The sequence below is a fragment of the Giraffa tippelskirchi genome, chromosome 1 (assembly GCF_054371585.1).
Source record: "Giraffa tippelskirchi isolate mGirTip1 chromosome 1, T2T-mGirTip1v1.2.pri, whole genome shotgun sequence".
NCBI classification, from domain to species: domain Eukaryota; kingdom Metazoa; phylum Chordata; class Mammalia; order Artiodactyla; family Giraffidae; genus Giraffa; species Giraffa tippelskirchi.
Genome location: NC_137275.1, coordinates 147,767,843 through 147,790,759, shown reverse-complemented (window position 1 = coordinate 147,790,759; position 22,917 = coordinate 147,767,843). Strand labels below are relative to the sequence as shown.

At 39.5% G+C, this 22,917-nt stretch overlaps 1 protein-coding gene across 12 annotated transcripts in view; it reads right to left on the bottom strand.

Moving 5' to 3' along the window:
• Window positions 1-1,257: 1,257 nt before the first annotated feature.
• The window catches only part of BNC2 (basonuclin zinc finger protein 2), a 504,931-nt gene continuing 483,271 nt past the window's right edge, over window positions 1,258-22,917 (bottom strand). For 7 of the 12 annotated variants that reach the window (XM_081499435.1, XM_081499468.1, XM_081499394.1 and 4 more), the window contains 2 exons: window positions 19,995-21,964; window positions 1,258-4,475 (listed from right to left, as the gene is read on the bottom strand). In XM_081499435.1, coding sequence (XP_081355561.1) covers window positions 3,815-4,475; window positions 19,995-21,964 — 2,631 coding nt within the window. In that variant the 3' untranslated portion in view covers window positions 1,258-3,814. Of the gene's footprint in view, window positions 4,476-6,086; window positions 6,121-19,491; window positions 19,558-19,994; window positions 21,965-22,917 lie in introns of all 12 variants that reach the window. The other 5 variants (XM_081499457.1, XM_081499385.1, XM_081499404.1 and 2 more) reach the window with 2 other exon arrangements.

Below are 22,917 nucleotides of genomic sequence, written 5' to 3'. Positions count from 1 at the left end.
ACTAAGATCTGAAATGCACTGACTTATTTCTATACAATTAATAGCAGAACAAAGAATGTCATGCTTTTTATCACATTTTAAACACCAAATTATTTATTATCTCTCGTTATTCTTGCTCCGGGTCATCCCCCTCCACAACACACAGACACTCCTTAAAGGAGACTAAGCCTTTCTGATCCTTACAAACACATAGCTTAAAATGATCAAAACAGAACATTTCAATACCACCTAGCAAACATGCATGTTAATAATACTGCCCAGTTTTGTACCTGTGACAGAATGCTGGTTAAAATGAATCAAGTGGGGGAGAAAGGTTGCTTGGATGAAATGCTGCATCCTATTCCTTTTTCAGCCACCCTAGCATGGATGCAGCTGGACAGAGCCTGTGTCACAACAGAAAACTCCTATGAAAAAAGAAATGAGTATGAATGGACAAAGAGGAAGTGCTCAGTGGTTAAAATGGTGATCACATCATCCTTCCCATTTGCAAATAAGCCTTGAGATCACCATCTTAACTAGATTTAGAGTTAAGTCAAAACACTGCACTCAGGCACACACCCAAGAACAAGCAACACTCTGGGACTAGAAGAAATGTACGTTTTCATGATTCTACATCTTATGGACCACTACTGTCCACTCCCCCTGTCCCTTTTAAGCGATTAGGCTTTAAACTGGAAAATATTATACACCCACTTAAAAGGCCACCGTAACATGTGGGCACTTGAGGCACAAAACTAGTAGCAAAGAGGGGAGAGACTTAAAAAGGGCAGGTTGTCCAGGACTCACTGTCATTTCTCCAACAAAAGGCAGGTGAACACATTCATGCTTCTGAGCAATGTAAATTCTGCTTGAGAATCTTGTTGCTTCTGGGCTTATTCTAACTGGCTATCCACATCAGCCTGGTTTGTGGCGAGTAACAAACATTTGTTCTAAGCCTGGTTCCTTTGTTGTGACCTGCTGACAGCTATGTAATTCACTCATTAGGGCTCTTTGACCTTTTAGTTGACATTAAACAGACTAAGCACTGATTCTGTACAAGCTGAGTTCTAATATCTCAAACGAGAGTGTAATTGTTAAAAATCGCTGAAAATGTGATATTTCATAAAAGTGTCATTTGGCCTATGTATACTCGCAAAGCTCGTGTTTCTATAGTCTTTTGCTGGGATACCAACAAAACATTTTTTCCACCCTTCTGGAATCAAATCATTTGGTTAATGGGGCAATAGCGCAACACAGAGAAGGCTAAGAGGACCAAAATGTTTGCAAACAAATTTTCATTATTCTAGTTCAATCTTCCACAAACATACTGTACAGAGTCTTATATGGTATAAAACAAAGGAAAACATCTCTGTCTATTCAGTTTAACAACACTGAAATAAAGCAATTAAGACTTTGGGGAATTCAAAGGTACAAGAAAAACAAAAACGGTTAGCACTAATTCCTCAGCTTTTTACCGTAAACATTTGTCATTAAAACATAGTGTTTGATATAGTTTCTTTTGTACTGCAAATACTTTTGGTCTCTCCTCACTGTAGAACAAATGAAGAATTAAATGAACCCCACAGCATCCTCTGAAGGAGATGAAAAGATAAAGCTGCTAGACACATCTAGCTTATCTTAAGATTCCATTGTTTCTGAAATTTTCACACAAAAAAATACTGAAGCCTCAACTAATGATGCTTATTTTTGGAAACAATAAATACTGAGGTACAATAAATCCTACAGGAATAATAACAAGAGAAACATATTAACAGTTTCCTTTGGCAAATTTAACGGAAGTGAATGCTGATGTGAACCTAGAAAAAAATAATTACAAAACATATGAAAAATGGAAATGCCATTAAAAATTAAGACAAAAGGAGTATTTCTAACTTTCAGACTGATGAAAGAAATGTTTGAGGCCCTTAAATGCAGAAAAGAAATACATTCTCTTTAAATTAGTGTGTCCTGTTTGACAAAATATGCCTTGTTTATCTTTTTCCCCCTCCACTTAAAAAAAAAAAAATGACAACAAAATAGTCTGCAATGCACACCCTAATGGTTTTGGCTGCAGACTGAATTTGAGTAAATATCATCATTTAGTCAGTATGTTGTGGTAGCTGAGGCTGCCGATGTGGTTAACCAGCTCAGGCAACATGTGTAAACATCGGAAACAAAACAAAACAAAACAAAAAAGGTTTGGAGAATCCTCTCCCTGCTCTTTCTCACTCTCGATTGCTTGGTTTCAGGCTTGCTTTCATTTCTCTCTGACAAATCGTGTGGGGAAACGCAAAACACTAAACAGTGAGAGATCCTATTTTAAACCCCCTTCTTCTGGCTTCTCAGAAAGAAGTATTGCTTAGTTCAAGTTCAGCACATATTTGCAAAGCTTCTAAGTATGCCGCCGCTGCCGTTAAATGTCTTTTGATTTTGTCTACCAAACCAGCCTGAATCATAGTATTACTGCAGTACTTGCGACAAATTACACAGCCACATAATAAATCAACTCAGTTCAGACTTTCTCCTTCTTTTTAATGGAGAAGGGTCAGGTCCTTGCGCATGAGCATTCAGCTCTTTCACTGTATTCAGCTTTGCTCTGTAGTGAGTAATTTGGGCTTTTGTATCCTGAAATATTATCCTGCCTCTAAAGAATAAATGCCTTGGCTGTTTCACACGCATCACTTTGTTTTCCTTTTATGTAACTTAACATATAAGCAAGAAGGATACAATGTTGATTGTAATAACATTCGGCACTTGAAAGCATCACCAAGTGTTTTTTTTTTAAAGCGGTTTTCTGGTGGCCGACAAATTGGCCTGTGGTTATGTTGAGTGACTAATTGTATTTTCTTTTCTGGAAACTTGTGCAAAGTTGGCAGTTTTGTGTTAACACTAATACTTTTGTTTGGCATTTGTGCCCTATACTGACCAGACCATTTTTATACAAGTGAATTTTTTAAAAAAGACACTTACTTGAAGTATGGCAATAGTTTAAGGATAAAAAAGAAGCATGGATATTACACATCCCCTTGTAGTGTATGAAAAAAAGTGCATGACTGGATTTATGTACTAGTACAGGACATTTTAAAAAATCAGATCTGTGCTGTAAGGCATGCCAGCACCTCTTTATCACTATATCTAGCAGGTAGTAAAAACAAGACCATGTTTTTTTCCTTAAAAAATGTGCATTAATGCTAACATAAATGAATAGAGCTAGCCAGCAAACTATTTTTTTTCCTGTATATCTAACAGCTGGATGTAACTGTAAAAATTAAACAAAAGAGTTAAACAACCATCAATACAATTGTTTTACATCATTGGCCTCTCAAGGCTAAATATTTACAGGTGAATCTGCCATGCTTTAATTGAAGATTCTCTCAAAACCTTAAAGTTCACAAAAGACAACTATAAGAAGTTCCTTTTTGTTTTTTTCCCCCCTTTATCTCTTGGCAGGCAACAGTCATAGGTACAACAAATTGTCTCTTTGGAGAGGACCAAAAATTGTTATTCTGTCAAAGTTTGGGCTAGTTGCACGCTTTTATGTGTGTGCGCATGTGTATTTAAAGGGTACTTTGTTTCATCTCCAAATTAAAGATCTGACTTCTTTCTCAAAACTATAAAGGAATAAGACAAAAAATTTCAAAAGCACCTAGTGTTCATCTTCTTATATCTAAATAAAAGAAAATGTGTGTGTGTGTGTATGTAGACACAGGTATACATGTGTGTACACACACACACACACACACACACCCCAAGTACACAAGCACACACTGACTATGGCAGTTCAGATACATAGGCCATCTGGTGAGAGCTGGCATTTGTAGTGTCCGTTCTGAGACTAATCTACTGCAGTGAAGGGAATGTTTTTGTGGAGATTAGGGTTCTGACTGTGCCGATTCCGGCTTCGCACAGAGGAAAACATCATATTGCAACCGGGGACTTTGCACTTGTGCATCTCTCGCAAATGCACGGTTTTGTAGTGCACCCTCAGCGTCCCCTTGTTGCTGTACATCTTGTGGCAAATGTTACACATGATCCCACCAGTGCTCCCGGACAAGCTGTTGAACATCAGAGACCCTGAAACGTCAGCCCCGAGGCCACCAGGGAGGGCGGGGGCCTCGGCCTTGTGCGCCGACTCCCCGCTGTCACTCGCCCCGTCAATGTCGTCCAGGAGAATCCCCTCATCGCTGCCGGCGTCGGATTCTCTGGAGGAATGGATGCTGCTGCTGGACTGGAGGCTGGAGGTGGTGCTAAGGTCCAGGACCATGTAGTCCTCCGCCATGCCCCTCCCATACCCGTTCAGGTGGGAGTCTTCAGTCCCCGCGGGAGAGGAGGCGTCTTCCCTGATGTCGAGCCCCAGGGGGTGCTGGGCACCATAGATCTTCATCAAAAATTCATCCCGGAGGTCCTTGCTAAGGGAGGGCTGTGATGAGTCCAGGCCCATGTCATCGAGTTCTTTGGTCAACAGTTTACGATGCAGATTTATGTTGGCACTGTGTCTAGGAAAACAAGAGGGAAGGGGGGGCGGGTAGGTGTACAGGGAGTGGAGAGGGCGAGAAAAAAGAGAGCATTTTAAAATTGACTCGGTTTCCGTGAGGCATCACCTAAGTGCATTCATTGCTAATGACACTATTGTAAAAAGCAAGCATTTTCCTACATCCTCAGGATTGGGGAGTAAGTGGTAGCGGGGAATGCAATAAGGGGAGCTCTTCATTAACATAATTTTTATAAGAGAGTAAAAGTCCTCAATGGAAGGATGAAAGCAAATCCATGCACCTTTTTCTGAATGATTGTTCTGTTCCTTTCACTCTGTAGCAGCATCAGCTGCAGAGAATCTCACAGCAGAGATTTGAAAAAATATACTGAATATGATAAATAAATGGAAACTTTCTGCTTGTTCAAACCAAATAATTTGAATTTACCTAAAAACAGAAGGAAACCCCCTTTTTTCTACAGCAAACACTTTAGAGGTATGAAAAGGATTCCTTTTTTTTTAAAAAAAAAAAAGTAAATGGTTTAGATAATTTATAATTCACTTGACAAAATAATAACTTGTTCCCCCTTATCTTCCTCATCTTATTTAAGAAAATAATTTAGCTTAAAAGGTCAGCAATTTATTTAATAAAAATAGGGTTACACACTATCTTTAATATAAATCTCCTTTTTAAGAATGATTTGGGATCTCAGCTAAATCTAATAGTAAAATACATTTATCTTCAGAAGCTGCTATATTTCAGAGTTAAAAATAATATGTCAAGTAATTCAAGTGATAAACCTTAATCTTAAAAAAAGGTGAAAAACAGAAGTTGGCTTAGTAAATAAAACCCACTCCCCATTAAAAAAAAAACACACTCAACAGAAAAAACAAAAAACAAAGGGACCAAAAAAGAAAAAAACCCACACACAATACAAAAAAAAAAAAAAATTCAAGCACAATAATAACACATGGTCCCTCCATTTTAACAACTGGAATCCATACTTCTTAGGCAAGCAAAACTTTTACTGTACTCACTGAGTGCTTTGCTTGTGTGTATATATATATATATATATATATAAAGAAAAAAAACAAGATTTGTCCCAGAGCATCCATAGGGATGTCATGATTTACAAAGCCTGATAGGTTATTATCTATCTGAAAACATTGCCTTAGTATTTACATCCCCCATTTATTTTTAAAGTGCCCTTGGGCATATACCTCTCTCCACCTGCAAAGGCTTATGTTTGACAAGTGTCTAAATTGAAAGCTACCCTTCCAAAAAGCAAACCAATAAATAAATACAGATGCATCAAAGCTTCTCAATAATGATGGAAGCTCTACATCTTGGAGAAGTTAATTGTGATAATAGAAATGACCTAGAATGGCCAGGATCAAGTTCGACAGACCTGCTGATTATAATTAAAAGGTATGGAAAACCGAAATGAGTCACTCCGTTCGGTGACGAGCATGGCTAATATTTCTTAGGGATGGTTGAGAGGTATGTGCCTCAGAGACAAGAAAGGTGGGAAACACATTCCACCTTTCCACACAAGACAATATATAGCACTCTGGGTTTGAAGGGGCAGAGGGGCAGCGGCCCCCTCTGCACTGCACTTAGAACGGCTGAGCTTACCTTGTGATAATAAGATCAGCTTTCTAATCTTTTGCTAAATCGATCACAAAAGAAAGCAAGAATGAGAGACAGAGAAAAAGAGAGAGAAGGAGAGAGAGAGAAAACAAATTCACATTCTAGACATCTGGTTTGGAAAAAAAAACTTAAACAATAACATAGGGATTTAAAACGTTCTGATCAAAAAATCATTTTCTGTCATAAGTGATCATCTCATATGCTGTCTTGATGATTTTCAGATCAGCCGCATCATCCAAAAATCATAAATTAAGATAAACCAAATTCACAGCATCATCATCATCCATAAATGAGTTCTATACAGATGCATGCAGTGTTGCTGATATGTGAATGATAAACAGAAGTGGTCCCCAGGGTCCCTGCTCTGACAGTCGCGCCCCGTCTCCTTGGTGTCAGATGGCAGATGATGCCAAATGCAGGTTGTTAAGCAGAGTGCAGGAAATGCCTACTGAGAAATCTTTCCCCCTGACATGTGGGTATGACACCACCAGAGTTATTACAAGAATGTGGAAATAGAGTTACAGTATGTACTATTACTCCACTGATAACATAACCTGCCAAGCATAAGCAGCTCGCAAAATCCTACCCATCTGTGTATTATTTTTAACACCCTCCCCTCCCTTTCTTAACTTCACAAACACACATTTTGCGATGACTCTAATCTAGAACTCTGTTGCTTCTCACACATCTGCAGTTACCGCTTCCTAGATTCACTGCTGAGAAAACAGCAGCCAGACACACAGCACTCACATCAAGACACACTGAATAAGGAAGAATAAATTAACATTGACAAAAGGACACACTGATCCCCAGATGGACACATCTTCCCTGAGATGACTTGTGAAGTTACACATCTCCCCTGTTGTGTTACCAGGAAGAGATGTTTCTCTTCACGTCTCACTTACAGCAACAGAAACCTGTAATCTAATTAGATGAGGTACCAGCCCTCAATATCTGTCAACCAAATGATGTGCAGAAATGTGTAGACCAGCTCTGGCACTCAGTTCAACAGTGTCCCTTTTCCACTGTCAGCAGTACTGTTGGCCTCTGCTAATATAATTACATTGACTTTTATTCAATTAAGTGCCATCCTTGCCTTTAAAAAAAAAGCTACTTTATCAATTGACTCAGGTGTAATGCAATAATAAAGATGAACTCATGGCAGTGCATTAGCTCTGCTGTTCATAACTTCAGTACATGGGTTCATTCGTGGTAGTCGATTTCCATTATGCAACCACAGTTCAAGAGAATTGATTCTTTTATGTTCATTTCTTAATCTATTTCATTTTTGTGTAATAATCCTCCTAAATGCCATATGCAAAATACTAGAAGTAGGGATAGGAAGAACGTGCTGTGGAAAGCTTACTGGTTCACTCTCATGATGGCGGGTTTGGAGCTATTCTAACTTACCTCCCAGTATTACTGGAGTGGAAAGAGGCAAAGCAAGAGGAGGGAGAGGAGGTAGACTCTTGAGCAAGTCCTGATCCTATACCTCAGGAGGTTAGCTTTGCCTCTACAGAATGGACGAAAAGCAGTGCTTGATGTTGACAGAGACCTGGACTCAGTCAATCCAAACCATGAACTGCCACAGAACACTATCCGAGGAGAAGAGACGAGGACCTGGAGTTAACAGCAACTTACTAGTTTACATGGATTAGCAAAACCTAGAGAGGTAAAAAGAAAAGGAAGATGAAGAGACACAGAAAGAAGAGTCACCAAGACACTATCAGGTATACAAGGACGAGGATTCTAAAAAGCGGAAGAAGACCAGAGAGTGCTGGAAATGGGAGGACCCCCAGCAGAGGAAGCAGTGGGCAACTGTCTGTAATAAGGAGCAGGAGGACTCCAGAAAGGAACAGATTTTGAGTTCTCCAGAGATGAGTTTTTCTAGAAAATAAACCTAGTGTTCTGAATATTTGTCTCCAGAAAAGAGGAAAAAATAACCATGAACTAAAACTGTATTAGAACTTATTATACTTTGTAAGAATGTCAGCAGTACAAAAGCTGTTTCTATTTGCGTTGATTGGGTGATTAGGTAGGTAATACCAATATGAGGAGGCAGCTTCCTCTTAGGAAAAAAAGACTGGGATGAAGACAGAAGGTAAGTTGATAAGTAGAGGGAGGAAGGGTCTGATCTTACTAGGGATCTCGTCAAGACAGTAGGCCAAAATGTAGTTCCAAGAGGGTCACTTTTAAGAACACAAACTATATCTTATTCAACCTCAAGTCTCCTGCTGCTCAAGTAGGATATTGGGTTGACCAAAAAGTTCATTTGGATTTTCCCATCACATCTGATGCAAACACTCTAACTTTTGATCAACCCAATACTTTGCACATGGGACATAATTAAAAGTACATTTATTTGACTTCAATCAGTAATAGGCAGAGTCTTAAAGAAACTTTCCCCAAAACAAATTACAGAAGTGAAAACAATGATCCCAAGATTGGAAATGTACCTAAAGATTTAAGAAAAGACACAGATAATATAGCAGAGGATAATCCTGACCCACTCACACCCCACTGTGGTGCAAGTTAATGCTACATAACTAGGGCATCACACAGTCCTATAACTTGGGTGATGCTTAGAACCACAAATGTTTCTTCTGACCTCTGCACTCATTCCTACTATTTCTGTACTGAGTTTACCAAAGCCTCTTGAAAACTAAGAGCACCCTTAAAAGCAAAAGGTAATGAAGCTTATATGACATAGAAGAGGTCATGAAACCAGACTTACTCTTTGAAATGCTTAGTGGGAGCACTCTAACTAGATTAAAGTAGACTACCACTCAGTTTTTTTGGTTTCTTTAACGAAAACAAGTCAATTATATCTCAGTTGAAAAAAGAAAATTTTACCATGCAACCACAGAAGACAGCAAATCCAACAGTCAAATAAATGCAAACATCCTTTAGAGAAAGTCAGTCCTGTCTTGAGCTTTTCTTTCCTCACATTTCCCTTTCTAAGCTGGTTCAAATACCTAGTTCAACTTAATGCAATGTTTAACCATAAAAAGAAAAGCACACTGAAAAAGTGTTTTGAGATTTTAACTTTGGTTTTGAGATACAAAGAACTTTTTTAAAAAATAAGAATCTCACGACCAAGTTAGAAAATCAAAATGTGGCCATCAAACTGAATCAAGCTATAGGTTACATAAGAAGCCCAATCTAACCTTAATTCTTAATCAGTTCTGAGCCATCCTAAACTTACTGAACTGAAAGAAAATACTTGATAATTAATTGCAGTGCCCCAGGTGAAATGGAACTAAGGCTCCATTTTGGCCTAACTTTTGCCTTTATTTTTTCTGCTTATCTTTGCCACTTCACACACACATGCACACACCTCAAACTGTCCAGAATGATCACAGTGAAGTGTACTCAGCAAATACCACCACATGTAAATAGTGTATGTGTGTTTTTATGTATGTATATCGGCATACATAAATTTAAGTTCAACCTGTAATATAAAATATAGAATCTAGATGCTGGGTTTGAGTGTATTGTTGGACACTGAGTCATTATTCCTGATAGGAAATGTAAAACTGCTCCAAATCCACAGAAACAAAAAGTTAAAACTTCTGTGCCTTGTTTATTCTCTTATCTAGACTGCCATGACACTACCTGTTGTCCTGAATGCCTCAAAAATATTTGTATTCCCATTTATTGATGGTGGTATACTTATAGCCCTGTGAAGTCATGATATTTTTGATAGTATACATTTTTTGCAAAATGAGCAGGTGCTCCCTAAGGTAGTATTTAAAGATTTTCTCCAGAAGATCTGAAAACCATCCCCAGCTCAGGAAATTCAATGTAAAATTTTAGTGAACAATGCTCAACCCCTCCCACCCCCCCAAAAGTACAGAAGTACATGATAAATGCAAGAAACAAAAGCTAAGCAAATTCTTGCAAATTAAAAGTATGAAATCCAGTCCCTTCAATCCCTTTCAATATAAAACAAATCATCCATACTGGTCACGCAGACAGTTTTCTCTCCATTCAAATTATTCACTTGAAGATAAGCTCCCACCGAACTCTTTAGGGGTTTAGCTAATTTACTGCACAGATACGGCACGTCTGTTGTAATAACAGGTAGGATGTATTGGGGTCGACCATTTATCAGAATTAGACTTCTTTTCTCAATTCACAGTGAATTATGCTGCCTACATGACTCCCCTCTCTCAGAGCCCGCCATCCCCTTACGGCCCCTAATGTGGCAGGCAAACCAAATTGACAGTCTCATCTTGTCAACGAGGGGCGATTCTCCTGAGAAGCCATTTAACTTTGCCGAGGAAGCAATGTATTAATGTGCCTGTCCCAGGAATGTTAATCATCTTCAAGCTTCTGACCTAACTTTGACGTGAACGAAATCACCAAATTTGTTTACTAAATGAATCATAATATGCTAATAAGAAAGCATGACATATATGGAAAAGCCAAACAGATGGTTTGTTTACTCCACTTTGCAACTTTATAAATGTTGTAACTCTGAAGATGTTAGTGAGAATTATTGGTTTGTTGGCAGAGGCGAATGTGTCTCTCGCATACTAAATCTGGCACTATGCTACAAAACAATTTGTCATTGCTGTGGAATGCATAAAAAATGTTAATGTAGTGATGGCATTTGGGAAGGCAGATTGGTGGATGGAAAATGTCTATGCTGGATGCTCAGGTTAAGTGCAGAATTGATATCCAACGCTGTTCCCTAACCGTTTTACTTCTGAGCTGTATCTGACACATCGAGGCTTCTCGAGGGTGCTGATTATTCAATAGATAACCTGTTGCGCTGTAATGTGAGACGTGTGTTACACTGTGAATACGACTGTGTTTTCACAGCATTTGGAAAATTTCTCAATCAGGCAGCTCATATGGTGCTCAGCTTACTACTACTGTTGGGTAACAGAAAGCAAAGCCATTCACCCTGGCATCTTTTAAGGACTTGAATAAAATCTGAGCTACAATTTTGAGATTTATATTTACCCTGGATGAACTAACTCTCCAGTTTTCCATCCCATGTTTTATCATCTTATACAAAGAGTTCGGAAGATCTATTTCCAAAACAGTAAGAATGCATTTTTCTCTTGACATTCAAATTTCTTCTCCTATTTAAAAATAAGCTTTCTTTTCTAATGTGTACAACATGGAACATCAGTTTCTTTCTGAGATCTTTTTCAAAGGAAATACTTCCTAACTATCCAAGAAGGTTTTATATCATTAAAACAATTTGTGATCTTTTAAAAAGAGAGCATTAGGGATGTGCGAGTTCCCCAGGGAACAGGATTTTGTAGGCAATATTGTAATTGAGCTACGGCCTTATCTAGAATTCTGTGTTGAAAATGAAACTATTTAAGACACCACAAAAATCTAATTTATATCTTTGGTTAAATGGTGTCAAAACTACCAACAGGAAAACTTCAGTTAAGCAACCAGCAACTATGCTACCTTTCAATGTTTAGAAACATTCAGATTTTTCTGAAATTCTTTTTACTCCTGATTCACACAAGCATAGCCATAGAAGCAGAATTCTGTATGAAAGAGGTGCTTATTGCTTCCAATACCATTAACCACTTCCCCCTACTTCTTAGTCCTATATATACATATTGAGACCATCACGCATCTTGTGGGATTCACCTGGTGTATCACCATAGAGTGAAATTTCTACCCGTCTGCCGAAGAGAAACGAGAGCAAAGTGAGCTAAAGAAACCTCTGACTTCATCTTGCTGCCCAAGAATCACTTTGGAGCAAGAAACATTAGTGGCTATCCCAGCCTGGCGCATCTCTCTCATTTGAAACATCTCCTCATTCCTGACCAACAAAGAAAATTTCAATAAGGTACTTTTACTGGTTTAACAACAGTGAGCTCTTGGGATTGTCAAAGTGCTAAGCCTTTTCCAAGGAGAGAAGAAATCAGCAGCTCAAATATAATTAACCTTCCATTCTCAATGCAAACTGCCACGCACAGGAGCTCTGCAGTCTATTAGCGAAGTTATAATGGCCAACGGGCAGAAGCGAAATTGGTCAAAAAGTTGGCTGCTGCTGTCATATTTTTGGAATTATGATTAATGGCACTAATAATGTGGATGATTACTGATATGTGTATCTCCAGCAGTTTATCATATTGCTCTGGCTGCCTACGTCCACAATAAGCAGGATGCTATCATTTACCTCTTTATTGAAGGCAATCCTTCTCTTGAAGGAGCATATTCTAATTACTTCGTAATGTTTTATGTCTTAAACATTTTGCAGCTCTGGACCTTGCCAACTGCTTCATGTCTACCATTGATTAATTACTGAATGTTTAATCAAAATTTAGAACCTAATGTAGTCATTTATGAGCACGCTGCAGTGCCAAAGTAGTTAGGCTCCGCTCCCAAGTTTGGGGAGTGCTGGGTTAAAAATCAAATCCCAGCCAGGCATGAGGATCCAAGAATTTCACCTTGGGTGCTCTGAGGTTGCCAATTCCATCTCTGCTGATGAATGGAAGGTAATCTAACTACAGGGTAAACAGCATCTTTACCTCCCCTCTCCCCACTGGATCTCTCTTTCCCTCTTCTCCTGATTCTCTCATCAACAGAGCACTGCTGACTGCTTGCTTCTGAGAGCAAGAAGGTTCTCGTGAAAACCCATCTCAAGAACATAGCCTTGAAGTGGTTAAACAAGTGAAAAATAATTTGCTGGGACAAATACATAAGTTTTTTTTTTAATGTGGATTTTTTATGGTACTGTCATACAACCATTCACCGTTGAAGTTAAGTGTTTTTTTAATACCATTACTGAACTGCTGAAATGGATGCTAATATAGCTTGGAGTGCTAATGTCAAGTCCTGGTAATAAAAAAGACAGACTGCTGAATGAAATAATTTCAAGTAAAAAATAGAACAAAAGTGCTCTCTCTCTTGCGCTCCACTTTTATTGAATTGGGACTGACTGAGCCAATTGCTTTAGAAGTCTGTAAAACACAATTACTAGTGAGCGGACTGACCCCCCAGTGCCCCCTTGGTGACAGAGTGGACTAAAAAGCCAGCAGAGTTCGAACGGCCCCCCTCAGCTGGCCATCAGACCCAGGAGGCTTCCTTCTGAAGGTCTGTTGTTCTCATCGCCCAAATCTGTCTCTTCTGACTGAAAAAAAAATCTTATTTCCCAATCCATGTGCTCAAGCAACTTCATACATCATTTCCCAAGATGAAGATGTCTATTCTGGCAATTAAGGATGATCTGTCTTTTGATATTCTTATTTATGTGGTTGTTCACATATAAACACACATATACTTTATGTGGATACATTTAGATGAGAGCGTTAGCATAATTTTTGAATAGCTGGCAATAATTCCAATTGATGTATGCAATAGCAAACTGCAGGCATCACTTACGTATGCTCAGGTTAGAAACCCAGCTTTTTTTTTTTCCTAAGGTAAAGTCAAAATAATTAGAGCAAGCAAGAAAAAGAATTAAACTAGAAGTAGGTAACATTTTCCCCCCTAGTTAATAAAAGAAGTAATCAACTCCATAAAGTACTAGAGTTAAGATCACTAACACTTCAGGCATAACAGCTTTTTACCAGGAATTTACAACTCCTGTTTTAATTCAAGCCGCTTGCATTAGGACATAAAATCTAGGTATTTTTAAAAAGTGTAGCTTTCTGTTAAGTAACTGAAGAAAAATTGTCCTTTCCTGAAAAGCATTCTTTTTCCCTCTTTCTCAGCTTGCTTCTCTCTCACACATGCACACACACACATCTTGGCACTCAGGAATCAAAGTTAATAAATCCTTTTTTTATGACATTGTAATTTTTTGGCAAGTGTAAACTCCTTTCATATTCTGCCACATTCATTTATTTGAAGCTTGTGGGAGTCTTACAGCAAAAACATTAAATTACTTCTGAGAAGGTTTTTTAAAAAGAGAAAAAAGAAATGCTTTCTAGCCCAACCTTCACAATGAAATTTCAACAGAGAAGTCTGTCTCCTTAGCACAACAACAACAACAAATCACTCAGCAAGAAAGGGCTGGTAGAAGCCTCTTACCTTATGCAGAACTCATCTTTGCAGGAAGGATACAAGCAAATACTAATATGTGTGTGAAGTCTCATAACCTGCTTCCAGGTGAGAAATGGCCTTTTTTATTTGTTTAAAAAAGAAAAGCCTGTCTACAAAAACAAATACTTAGAATGAATCATTATGAGAAAGAATGAGACCAAAAAAGTCTATCAGGGGACCAGATAGATGATGGGAGACCCAAGGGAGACAAATCATGAAGATGACCCTTTCAAAGTGGTGCCATCCTGAAAATTACCACCTATGCATGCAGTATGTACATGCTGATCTAAATGCTATTTCTGCTTGGATTTTCAAGTTCCGGATGGAGAGAGTAGTAGCTCATTCCTTTTGAGGGAAGGTAGGAATACAAGGTATATGGAAGCATTGCATTTACGCAGTGGAAGTTATATAGCCACAAGAGATTTAATGGTACTCCCATCAAGAGAAATTTGTAAGAACTTCTTTGTATCATGGACAGGAAGTCCTTTGCTCGCCATTAAGCTTTCTTGTCTAGTTGGTAGGCAGTTTGGTAGAAGTGATTGGTGTACTTCTTGGGCTGGAGGAGTGAAAGGTCAGCAGAGGCTTAAATGAGCTTGTCTTACATCCAGCTGGGCCAGCAGGAGGTCATTAGGAAGATCCGAGGCTCATGGTAGGCTTGACAGAGTCTCTCCCCATGATACAAGGAGGCCGTTTTGCTCACTGCTCTTCTCCCAGGATATAAAAAGAACCCCAGAGACAGGAATGACACTGAAGTTTATCTTACTACCAAAGTTTCGCTTGAGGAGGGCACAACTAGCAATTACTCAGAAGGGGGAATTTATTTTGTTTGTTTGCCTTTGATGGAAAGTAATGGAGATAAGTACAAAAGACCTATTGATCTCCTGGCTGTATTGTGAAACCAAAAAGAGTAACAGAGGGGGGAAAAAATGTCTTCCTTTAAAAGTCAGAGGACCCATGCGACTTTACCTTTTAAAAGAATTCTGGTAAAGGAGAGCTGCAGTTTGGATGGCAAAAAATATAGGAAATGAAAAAGCTGATGCCTTAAAGTGTTCTCTTCTCATACTTGGAGACGATTAACACACTGTTTGACAGCTAATTGTATTAGGGCAAATATACTAATAGTTATCTTAAATTGGTGCTAAGTGGCTCATTTCTTGGAGGTATTGCCTGGTGAAATCATATGCATTTATTGAAAATCTCTCTTTGGAAACTTACAGAGAACTTTTCTAAACACAGAATGATGGGAAAAATGGATGTTGCTGCTGGGAAGGTGATAACAGGAGGCAGGTAGCATGTTTTTGCATTTTCACCTCTGCTGTTAATGTATGCAGTGGCTCGTCAGAGGTAGCTTATGTTAATTTATTCCTGCACACCTGTACAGGGCTGGAAGTCAGGTAATCAAACAAGCAAAAACTATACATCTCTGCTTTTTAGCTACAGCTACCCAGAGGCCTATAGAGGAACAAATTTAGTTCTGGAGACATCAGCAGGTTTTAATAAACCAAATACAGATGTCTTACTTCATACAAATCAAGAAGTTTACATGTTTAAATCTGGACGGATTTAAGTAGCAATCAAAGAGAAGGTTTCCACTTGGCACCAATGGTTGCCTCATATTTATTTATAAATCACCCTAAGCAAATATTATTTTGTTTCTAAATTTATTCATGGGGCTGAATCACCTTTCCTACACCTTGAAGATCAAACATAATGCTTACCTTTCTGATAAAATTCAAGACAAACTAGCATTGAGTGGCCACTACTCTCACAGGGAAGAGAGGAACAAAGATGGTAAAATTCATGTTAAGATGAAAAACAAACAGATTAAGTATTTCTTTCTATGCAGACCATCTAGTATCTGTGGACAAAGTCTTCATTATAGTTGAGGGAGTTTTAAAACAGCCAATCACTGAAACAGATATAAATAGATTTTTAACATACTAGCAAATGATAAGGAACTCAGCAGAAAAGGACACAAGGGTTTTTATTTTTCTGAATAAAAACCAAATATAATTTATAAATGGGCTTCCCTAATGTACAGATGATCCATGGCCACTCAGCCCTCCTGGAGATCAAAATACCAGACAGAGGATGAGAAATGACCAAAGAAAGCCAGGGCCAACCAATTCTATGACACTCTTCAAGAAAATGTCCTTTATGAAGACTGTAGGTTCTAGGCCAGTTAGAATTCTTCTCAGGGAGTATTTCCGTAGGTATACTTCAAAATCTAGTGTGAGCTTTGCTGTTCCCTGACAGAAGAGCATCTTAGCAGAAACATCAAGGGACAAACAAGAAAGTAGTACAGGTGTCTAGTGACTGTCAGATGTAACACTACACACTACTATCAGTATACACTTAAATACTTAAATATCAGCCATCGCCTTATAGTTCTATAGTTCTTTACAGGGAAAGTAATTTACATTGTGCTTCTAAAACTCAGAATAAAAATTACCCTAACAGCCACCTAGTGACCAGACGAATTGGAGTTTGTGCATATTAGCTTGCTCTGTGTCGTTAGTGTGGAATTATCTTCTTTGCTTTCAAATTTATTAAACTCACACTCATTCACAAATGTATAGAAAGGACACTTCTGATACTTCACTCAGAATCCTCAGCCCTCACAAACCTTGCTTGTGCCCCTCTCTCTCTCATGTTCCTTTTGGTGACTTCACACAAAGAATATTGTTTTTCAAAAAGCCTTCAATCTGATCTTACATGACCTAGAAAGATGCTAAGCAAAGAGCTGGATATCTCTGCTAACTAGCTGCCAAATGTAAAACACAGCATTTACCATCTTTCTACTTCCAACCTGCTACTTGCCTGTCTGAGACCAAACACACAGCTCCCTCAAATACAACCATCTTGGAAGAAGCCAAGGAAGACCTGTTTCTCACTCCTGTAAGGTGTTCTAAGCCCAAAGACAAAAAGGCTGCTTTCATAAATAGAAGGAAGAGGGGTTATTCTGTTAGTTTTACCACAGGTAAACCCCTTGCACACTTCGACCCCAACTCAAAATGCCTTCTAATGCTCTGTTTGCACAAGGAAGATGTTGTAGAGTCCAGGATGGATGAGACTCTGGGGAGAGGAGAGAAATGGACGCAAGGACAGCAGGATTAAAGACAAAGGTGGATTTCTGTTTGAGAAGGTGTGTTGGCTCAGAGAAAGGTGAGAAAACTTAGCCTAGCTTCATAGTGAATTGAAGAGGAAAAAAGCAGGGACGTAAAATTCCTGGGATTCTTGTGACTGATACAGTAAAAGTGAAGAGACAAGGGAAGAGAAGTCTACTGGGTAGATTTGGGATGTGAGGCAGAGGCCTTGTGAATAAGGAAATCAAATTGCAGGTCAACATTAGTTGATGACAATGAAACAGGGGTACAATTATAGTGCAGTTATGTTTCCTGAGATGCAGAAGAGGATGGTATTCAATGGCATGCCTGTTTTTGCTTATTTGGTGGTAGCTATGCTCACATATTAACTCAAGTCATAGACTCAAGGATGAACACTCTTCTTATTAAAATAAAAAAAGTTGGAGTATCAAAGTTTCTGCTAAGTGTTTACCCTGAGGTCAAAAGATTTGATGACTCTTGAAAAGCAAAGTTTCAAGTGAGAATCAGAAGACTTTCTTGTACAGTACTTTTTTTTTTTCCAATTTGCTTTTTATTGTGTGTGACAAAATTCCAGAATTAAAAAGATTCGGCGTGACGTGCTATTTCACCCATATGAAATGTAATCACCTGTCTTCTGGGGTTTGCAATCTCTTGTGAGACTGAACATACATGGGAGAATATCTGTATTATGCTTCCCACCTGGAATATTCTATATCCTAGTTATCCTGGGCAGTGGTCTCAACTTGTATATGGATGGTCATCCATGGAACGCTCAATCCTTAGAATAAAATTAGAGATTGAAATATTCTGCTGCTATCAATAAATGTTTTTCCTCAGACAAACCACCCTCTCCACAGTACTTCCTTATACACTGGGACATAAAAACAGCGCTTGTGTTTTCTAGTGACTTGATGTAAATGAAAGCATCAAGCTTTGGGTGTTGTAGCCTTTGGTCCCAGAGCCATTTATTTGAGTGTTATGACTTGCAGTATTTTCAGCAAACCGACTAGAACTGTGATAGGAATTCATGCAAATAAGCTTAAATTTTGGCTTGTCTTCAAGCACTCCATTTCCATAAATATTTTATGCAGTTTTTCATGAGTCTTTTATTTTTGTTAAAAAAAAAATCCAATGCATTAACCTCATTATCACAAGTGCACTATTTCAAATGTAAAAGAATGAATATTACTTACAAACGTGGGGGGGGTGGATATAGTATTATATTTTATTATTCAAAGTCTAGCTATCTTAACTGCTGTATTCTGGGACTGTCAATGATAACTTGGAACTGAAAAGAACTCTGTGACCATAAAACATTTTTACCGAACAAGGTAAATGGAGTTGAGGGGGGAGGGAATTTTTTAAGAAGATAGATTTCTCTTCAAAGCATGTTTTGAATTGTATGAAGAAAGCCACTGAATTTTTTCCCAGAGATTTTGCTTTTAATGCATTGGGTCCCTTGTATTTTAGTAGAAAGGAAAAAGTATTTTCTTCTTTTATTTTTAAGAAGACTGAACTTTTAAATATGGAAAAAAACAGAACATTCGAGAGGCAGGTCACTACTTTTCAGTGTACTTCGATTATATGTTACTTTATCAAACAACTCTACCCACCAGGGAAACACTAGAATTTGGGTGGTAGCTATTTGGAAACTTCCTAGTTAATATTATTGTTTTCTACATATATTGATTTTTACCATGTAAAAAATTTTCTCCAGATACAGTATTAAAAGACAATGTAAAACCAAAATCTGCATTTGCTATAATGTGATGAACTGTGTGACTCTAGTTAGGCTGGTATATAATACTCTGCTCATGAGCTTATCTCCACAAGAGGAGGACAACTGTGTTACCCCACCACTGACCACCTTAACACATTCCTTTTATATTACATTTTATTTAAGATTGAAAAAGAACACTGTAGGTTTAGGACCAGCTGCTTCTGTTTAAGCCCAACTGTTTCAGAGCCACAGCTACATACCTAAGGTGTGATGTCATCTGAAGGCTGGACATAATATATTCTAACTGATCCTCAAAGTATATGCATGCCTCCCCTTCTATGCATAATTCCCATGACAGACTATATTTTAGAGATGTGCTCAAAGACACTGTGAAGTTGAAGTAACCCACAATCATCATAACATTTCCCCATATCAACAATTACTTCGGTCCCATTTTCTTCTGATATTTCTATGACTCTTAAAGAATGCATGGACACACTAAATACTCATGTAAGAATGATAACATTTCTGGTTATACCTACGCAGATGCAGGCTGTCTCGATGTCCTGGACCTATGGTTCTTTCCATCCGTAAATTTCTGTTTCTATATTGGATAAATACGTGTGTATGAAGATAATATATTGATTTAATTATAAAGCCACAAGGCAAAGCAGAAATATATATAACAGAAGCTGCAGCTTCTAAGTGAAGGTTCACGGGAAAGCAGGGAACTGTGTACACAGTTAACTTATTCACACCTAGATGCATGGAAACACACACACACATACACACACACAGAGCACAGAGAAAAATGGCGTGCATTACTGAGTAAGATAGCGTATGATTCCGCATGCTTAATCAGAACAAGCACCGACTGCAACAATCCTTCATGAGCATGGCAGCCTGGGGATCACACGGTCACTGTGCACAATCTTTACAGTGCATCGAAACATCTAAGTTGGATTTTTTTTAATGTGTCAAGTCCACCATGACTGGCACCCTCCACCCCCCAGCAGGAGCAGCCAATGGAGATTTACTGACCTGTCTCTGCTTCGGCGAGAGGGGAAGGCAGCGTTGCAGCCAGCCACTGTGCAGACATGCATCTCTTTCAAGTGAACGTTTCTGTAATGAAGCTTCACGCTGTAGGAGCTTTTGAAACTCTTCTTGCACACATAACAGATTTTAGGGTCTGGGCTAGAACACAGGTCCCCTTCTGGGGAGAACTTCTGAGGGCTGCCGTAATTCAGAGACGATGTAAAACTCTCGTGCAGGGCTGCCATGCTGGCACCCCCGCCATTGTACAGTCCGTACTGGCTCATGTAAAACATGTCGTAAGTGGGATCTGTAAACTCCTCCTTCACCTTGATGACATCCTGGTGAGAGGGCTCACTGTGGTTCTCGTCCCGCCTCTCACTGTTCATCAGGACTTTCTCGCTCACCTCACCGTGCATATGCTCATCCCCCTCCATGGATTCCTCACCGAGTTTGGGCTCTGAAGACTCAGACTCATTCTCATAGTCCCGCTCAGGTTCTTGGTCCTCAGAAGTCATGCTGTCAGCCCTTCTTATTTCTGTCCTTGAGATGCACCGGGTCCTGCTATGCTTAGAAAAGTCCTTCACAGACATGCCCGGACTCATCTCCTCCTGGGAGTGGCAGTGATTGTCATGGCTCCCATCGTTGACCACAGCCCCGCTGTCGTTGGGGTCGTCATCTTCATCGTCAAACTCATCGGCGGTATCGATAATTTCCTTCTCGATCTTCACAGGCATGCTGGACTTCCTGGGCTTCTTCTTGGGCGCCAGGTCGGCACTGGGCTCATGAGTGGCCATCATCACTACTGGCGCTGCTGGCTCAGAGGGGGGTGGGGGGTGCTGCTCTATGGTACCACTGGTTGGAATGATGGGACTGGTTGGAAGGGAGGTCGGAGGACTCACCATTTCCCCTGGAGTGAGTAAACTTCTATAAAATGGAGGAACTGGTTGGACAGTCTTTAGCCCAGAGAACACCAGCTGGCTAGGGAGAGGGTTCTGTAAGACGGGGTCTAGTGGGGGAGTGGTAAAACCCATTGGGGGCCGGCCAGGGCTCGTGAGTGTGAGATTCGATTTTGTACTTGCTATGACGGGGGTGGCGGCTCCGGACGTGGCCCGGATTAAATCTTTGTCTCGGTTATTCCTTAGCATAGGCATGTGAAGGCGAGGGTTAGGGTTCGCACTGTGGCGGTTACGGCTGCGGAGGGAGCTAAAGACCATATTGCAGCCTTCAATGGTGCACCGATGTTTGATCTTCAGGTGAACGGCGTTATAATGGATTTTGAGAGTACCTTTGTCATAGAACGTCTTCCCACACGCGTTACAGAACACTCTTCCCTTCCGGGAGGCCGACCCCATCCTTCTCATCCGGTGGATCCGGAATGAGCTCTTCGGGTGTTCAGTTTTGGACAGATCACTGACTGGGGCGGAATTCTGAATGGGGGACACGCAGGCTGGCTCGGTTTTGGGCTCCACGTTGGTGATGCTGGTCAGGGCATTTCTATTGGGCGTTTGATCGTTCTTGTAGGGCGTGGGGGAGACTTCAGACTCACTGCTCTCATTATATTCATTCTGGGTCGAAAGGCTGGGCTCCCGCAGCCTCAGTCCTGGTTGCTCTAACAGCAGCCCGTTTGGAGGCAATCCTAGCAGCGGGGCTGAGACCGGGTTTATGTACTGGAATGGCAGCAGGAAGGCGAGGCTGTTGGGGATGTTTTCGAAGTGATGAATGCTGGAAGGGTTGCTGTTCTCTAGATGGGCGAGGAGGCTGGGACTCCTGGTGCGATTATTGCTCTCAATGAAAGTTCTGATGTCTGAGTCTGTCTTTGAAGATGGTACAGCTACGGCCTGCCCTTCTTTCTCCTGAATCGCCATTAGCTCCACAATGGATTTGGTTTCTCCGAACCGCAGAAACTGCTGAAGGGTGATGATTTCCTCTTCTCGAGACATGATGGCCCAGCGGTCCAGCACCTTGCCAGCAGCATCCTGGAGGCCACATCAAAGAAACAACAAAGACAAACACAGAAACTTATTGATTGTGCATAATTATTCAGTGCAGCTGAAGGTGCTCTGTCTGCTCATAGAACACCGCGAGCAAGAGCAGAAAACAACATGCAAGCACTGTTAATACAAGTTGATCCACAAAGCAAACTTTTCTGCCATGCAAATGCAGTCATTAGAGTCACAGTTAGAGAAACAGATTGAGTTTAATAATGTCAAAGCAAACAAAACGTAGACCACTGGGGCTCTGTGATCTAAAATGCCTACACTACTGCTACTTTTAACAACAATGGTCTATAGACTATGCAAGTATTTAGCATATATTAGTACCAGACGTGAACTCTTGCTGTGCAACCCAGTGTATGCAAAAACAAAACAAAACATGGTACCTTAATCTTTATCAAATAGTGACACCATAGGAAGGAATTAGGTACATTTTTGAAATTTTATTTCTTTAACACAATCAGACATGACACTGGATTCAATGATGAAACTTCCTTTAAATAGGAGCTATTATCTGAATTTCTAAATCATGAAGATGAATGAAGTAGCATCACCCCCACACTTACATTGCTATGCTGTATTTCTCCCCTTTTAAGTGGCTGAATTTTAGTATCACATTAGAGTAGGCAATTTCATAAGGTAGAGTAAGGAAACACAGTAATTGTACTTTTTCTGAAAATTGATTATAATTCTATGATTCCAAGTTTGAGTTAGGAGTATTTGACTTTTTATGATCTTGTTATAAATGACAGTTATAGATATTCAGAAAGTAAACATGTGATGGATTTAGATAGAATAAATGTGTAAAAATATTGTCTCTTAACATCCTGCTCTGATAGTAGAGAGCATCCACAGAGAATACACATCAGTAATCACCAGACTATGTGTTGTTAAATATACATTAAAAAGCATTTCGCACTTTCATTTTTTCTAGT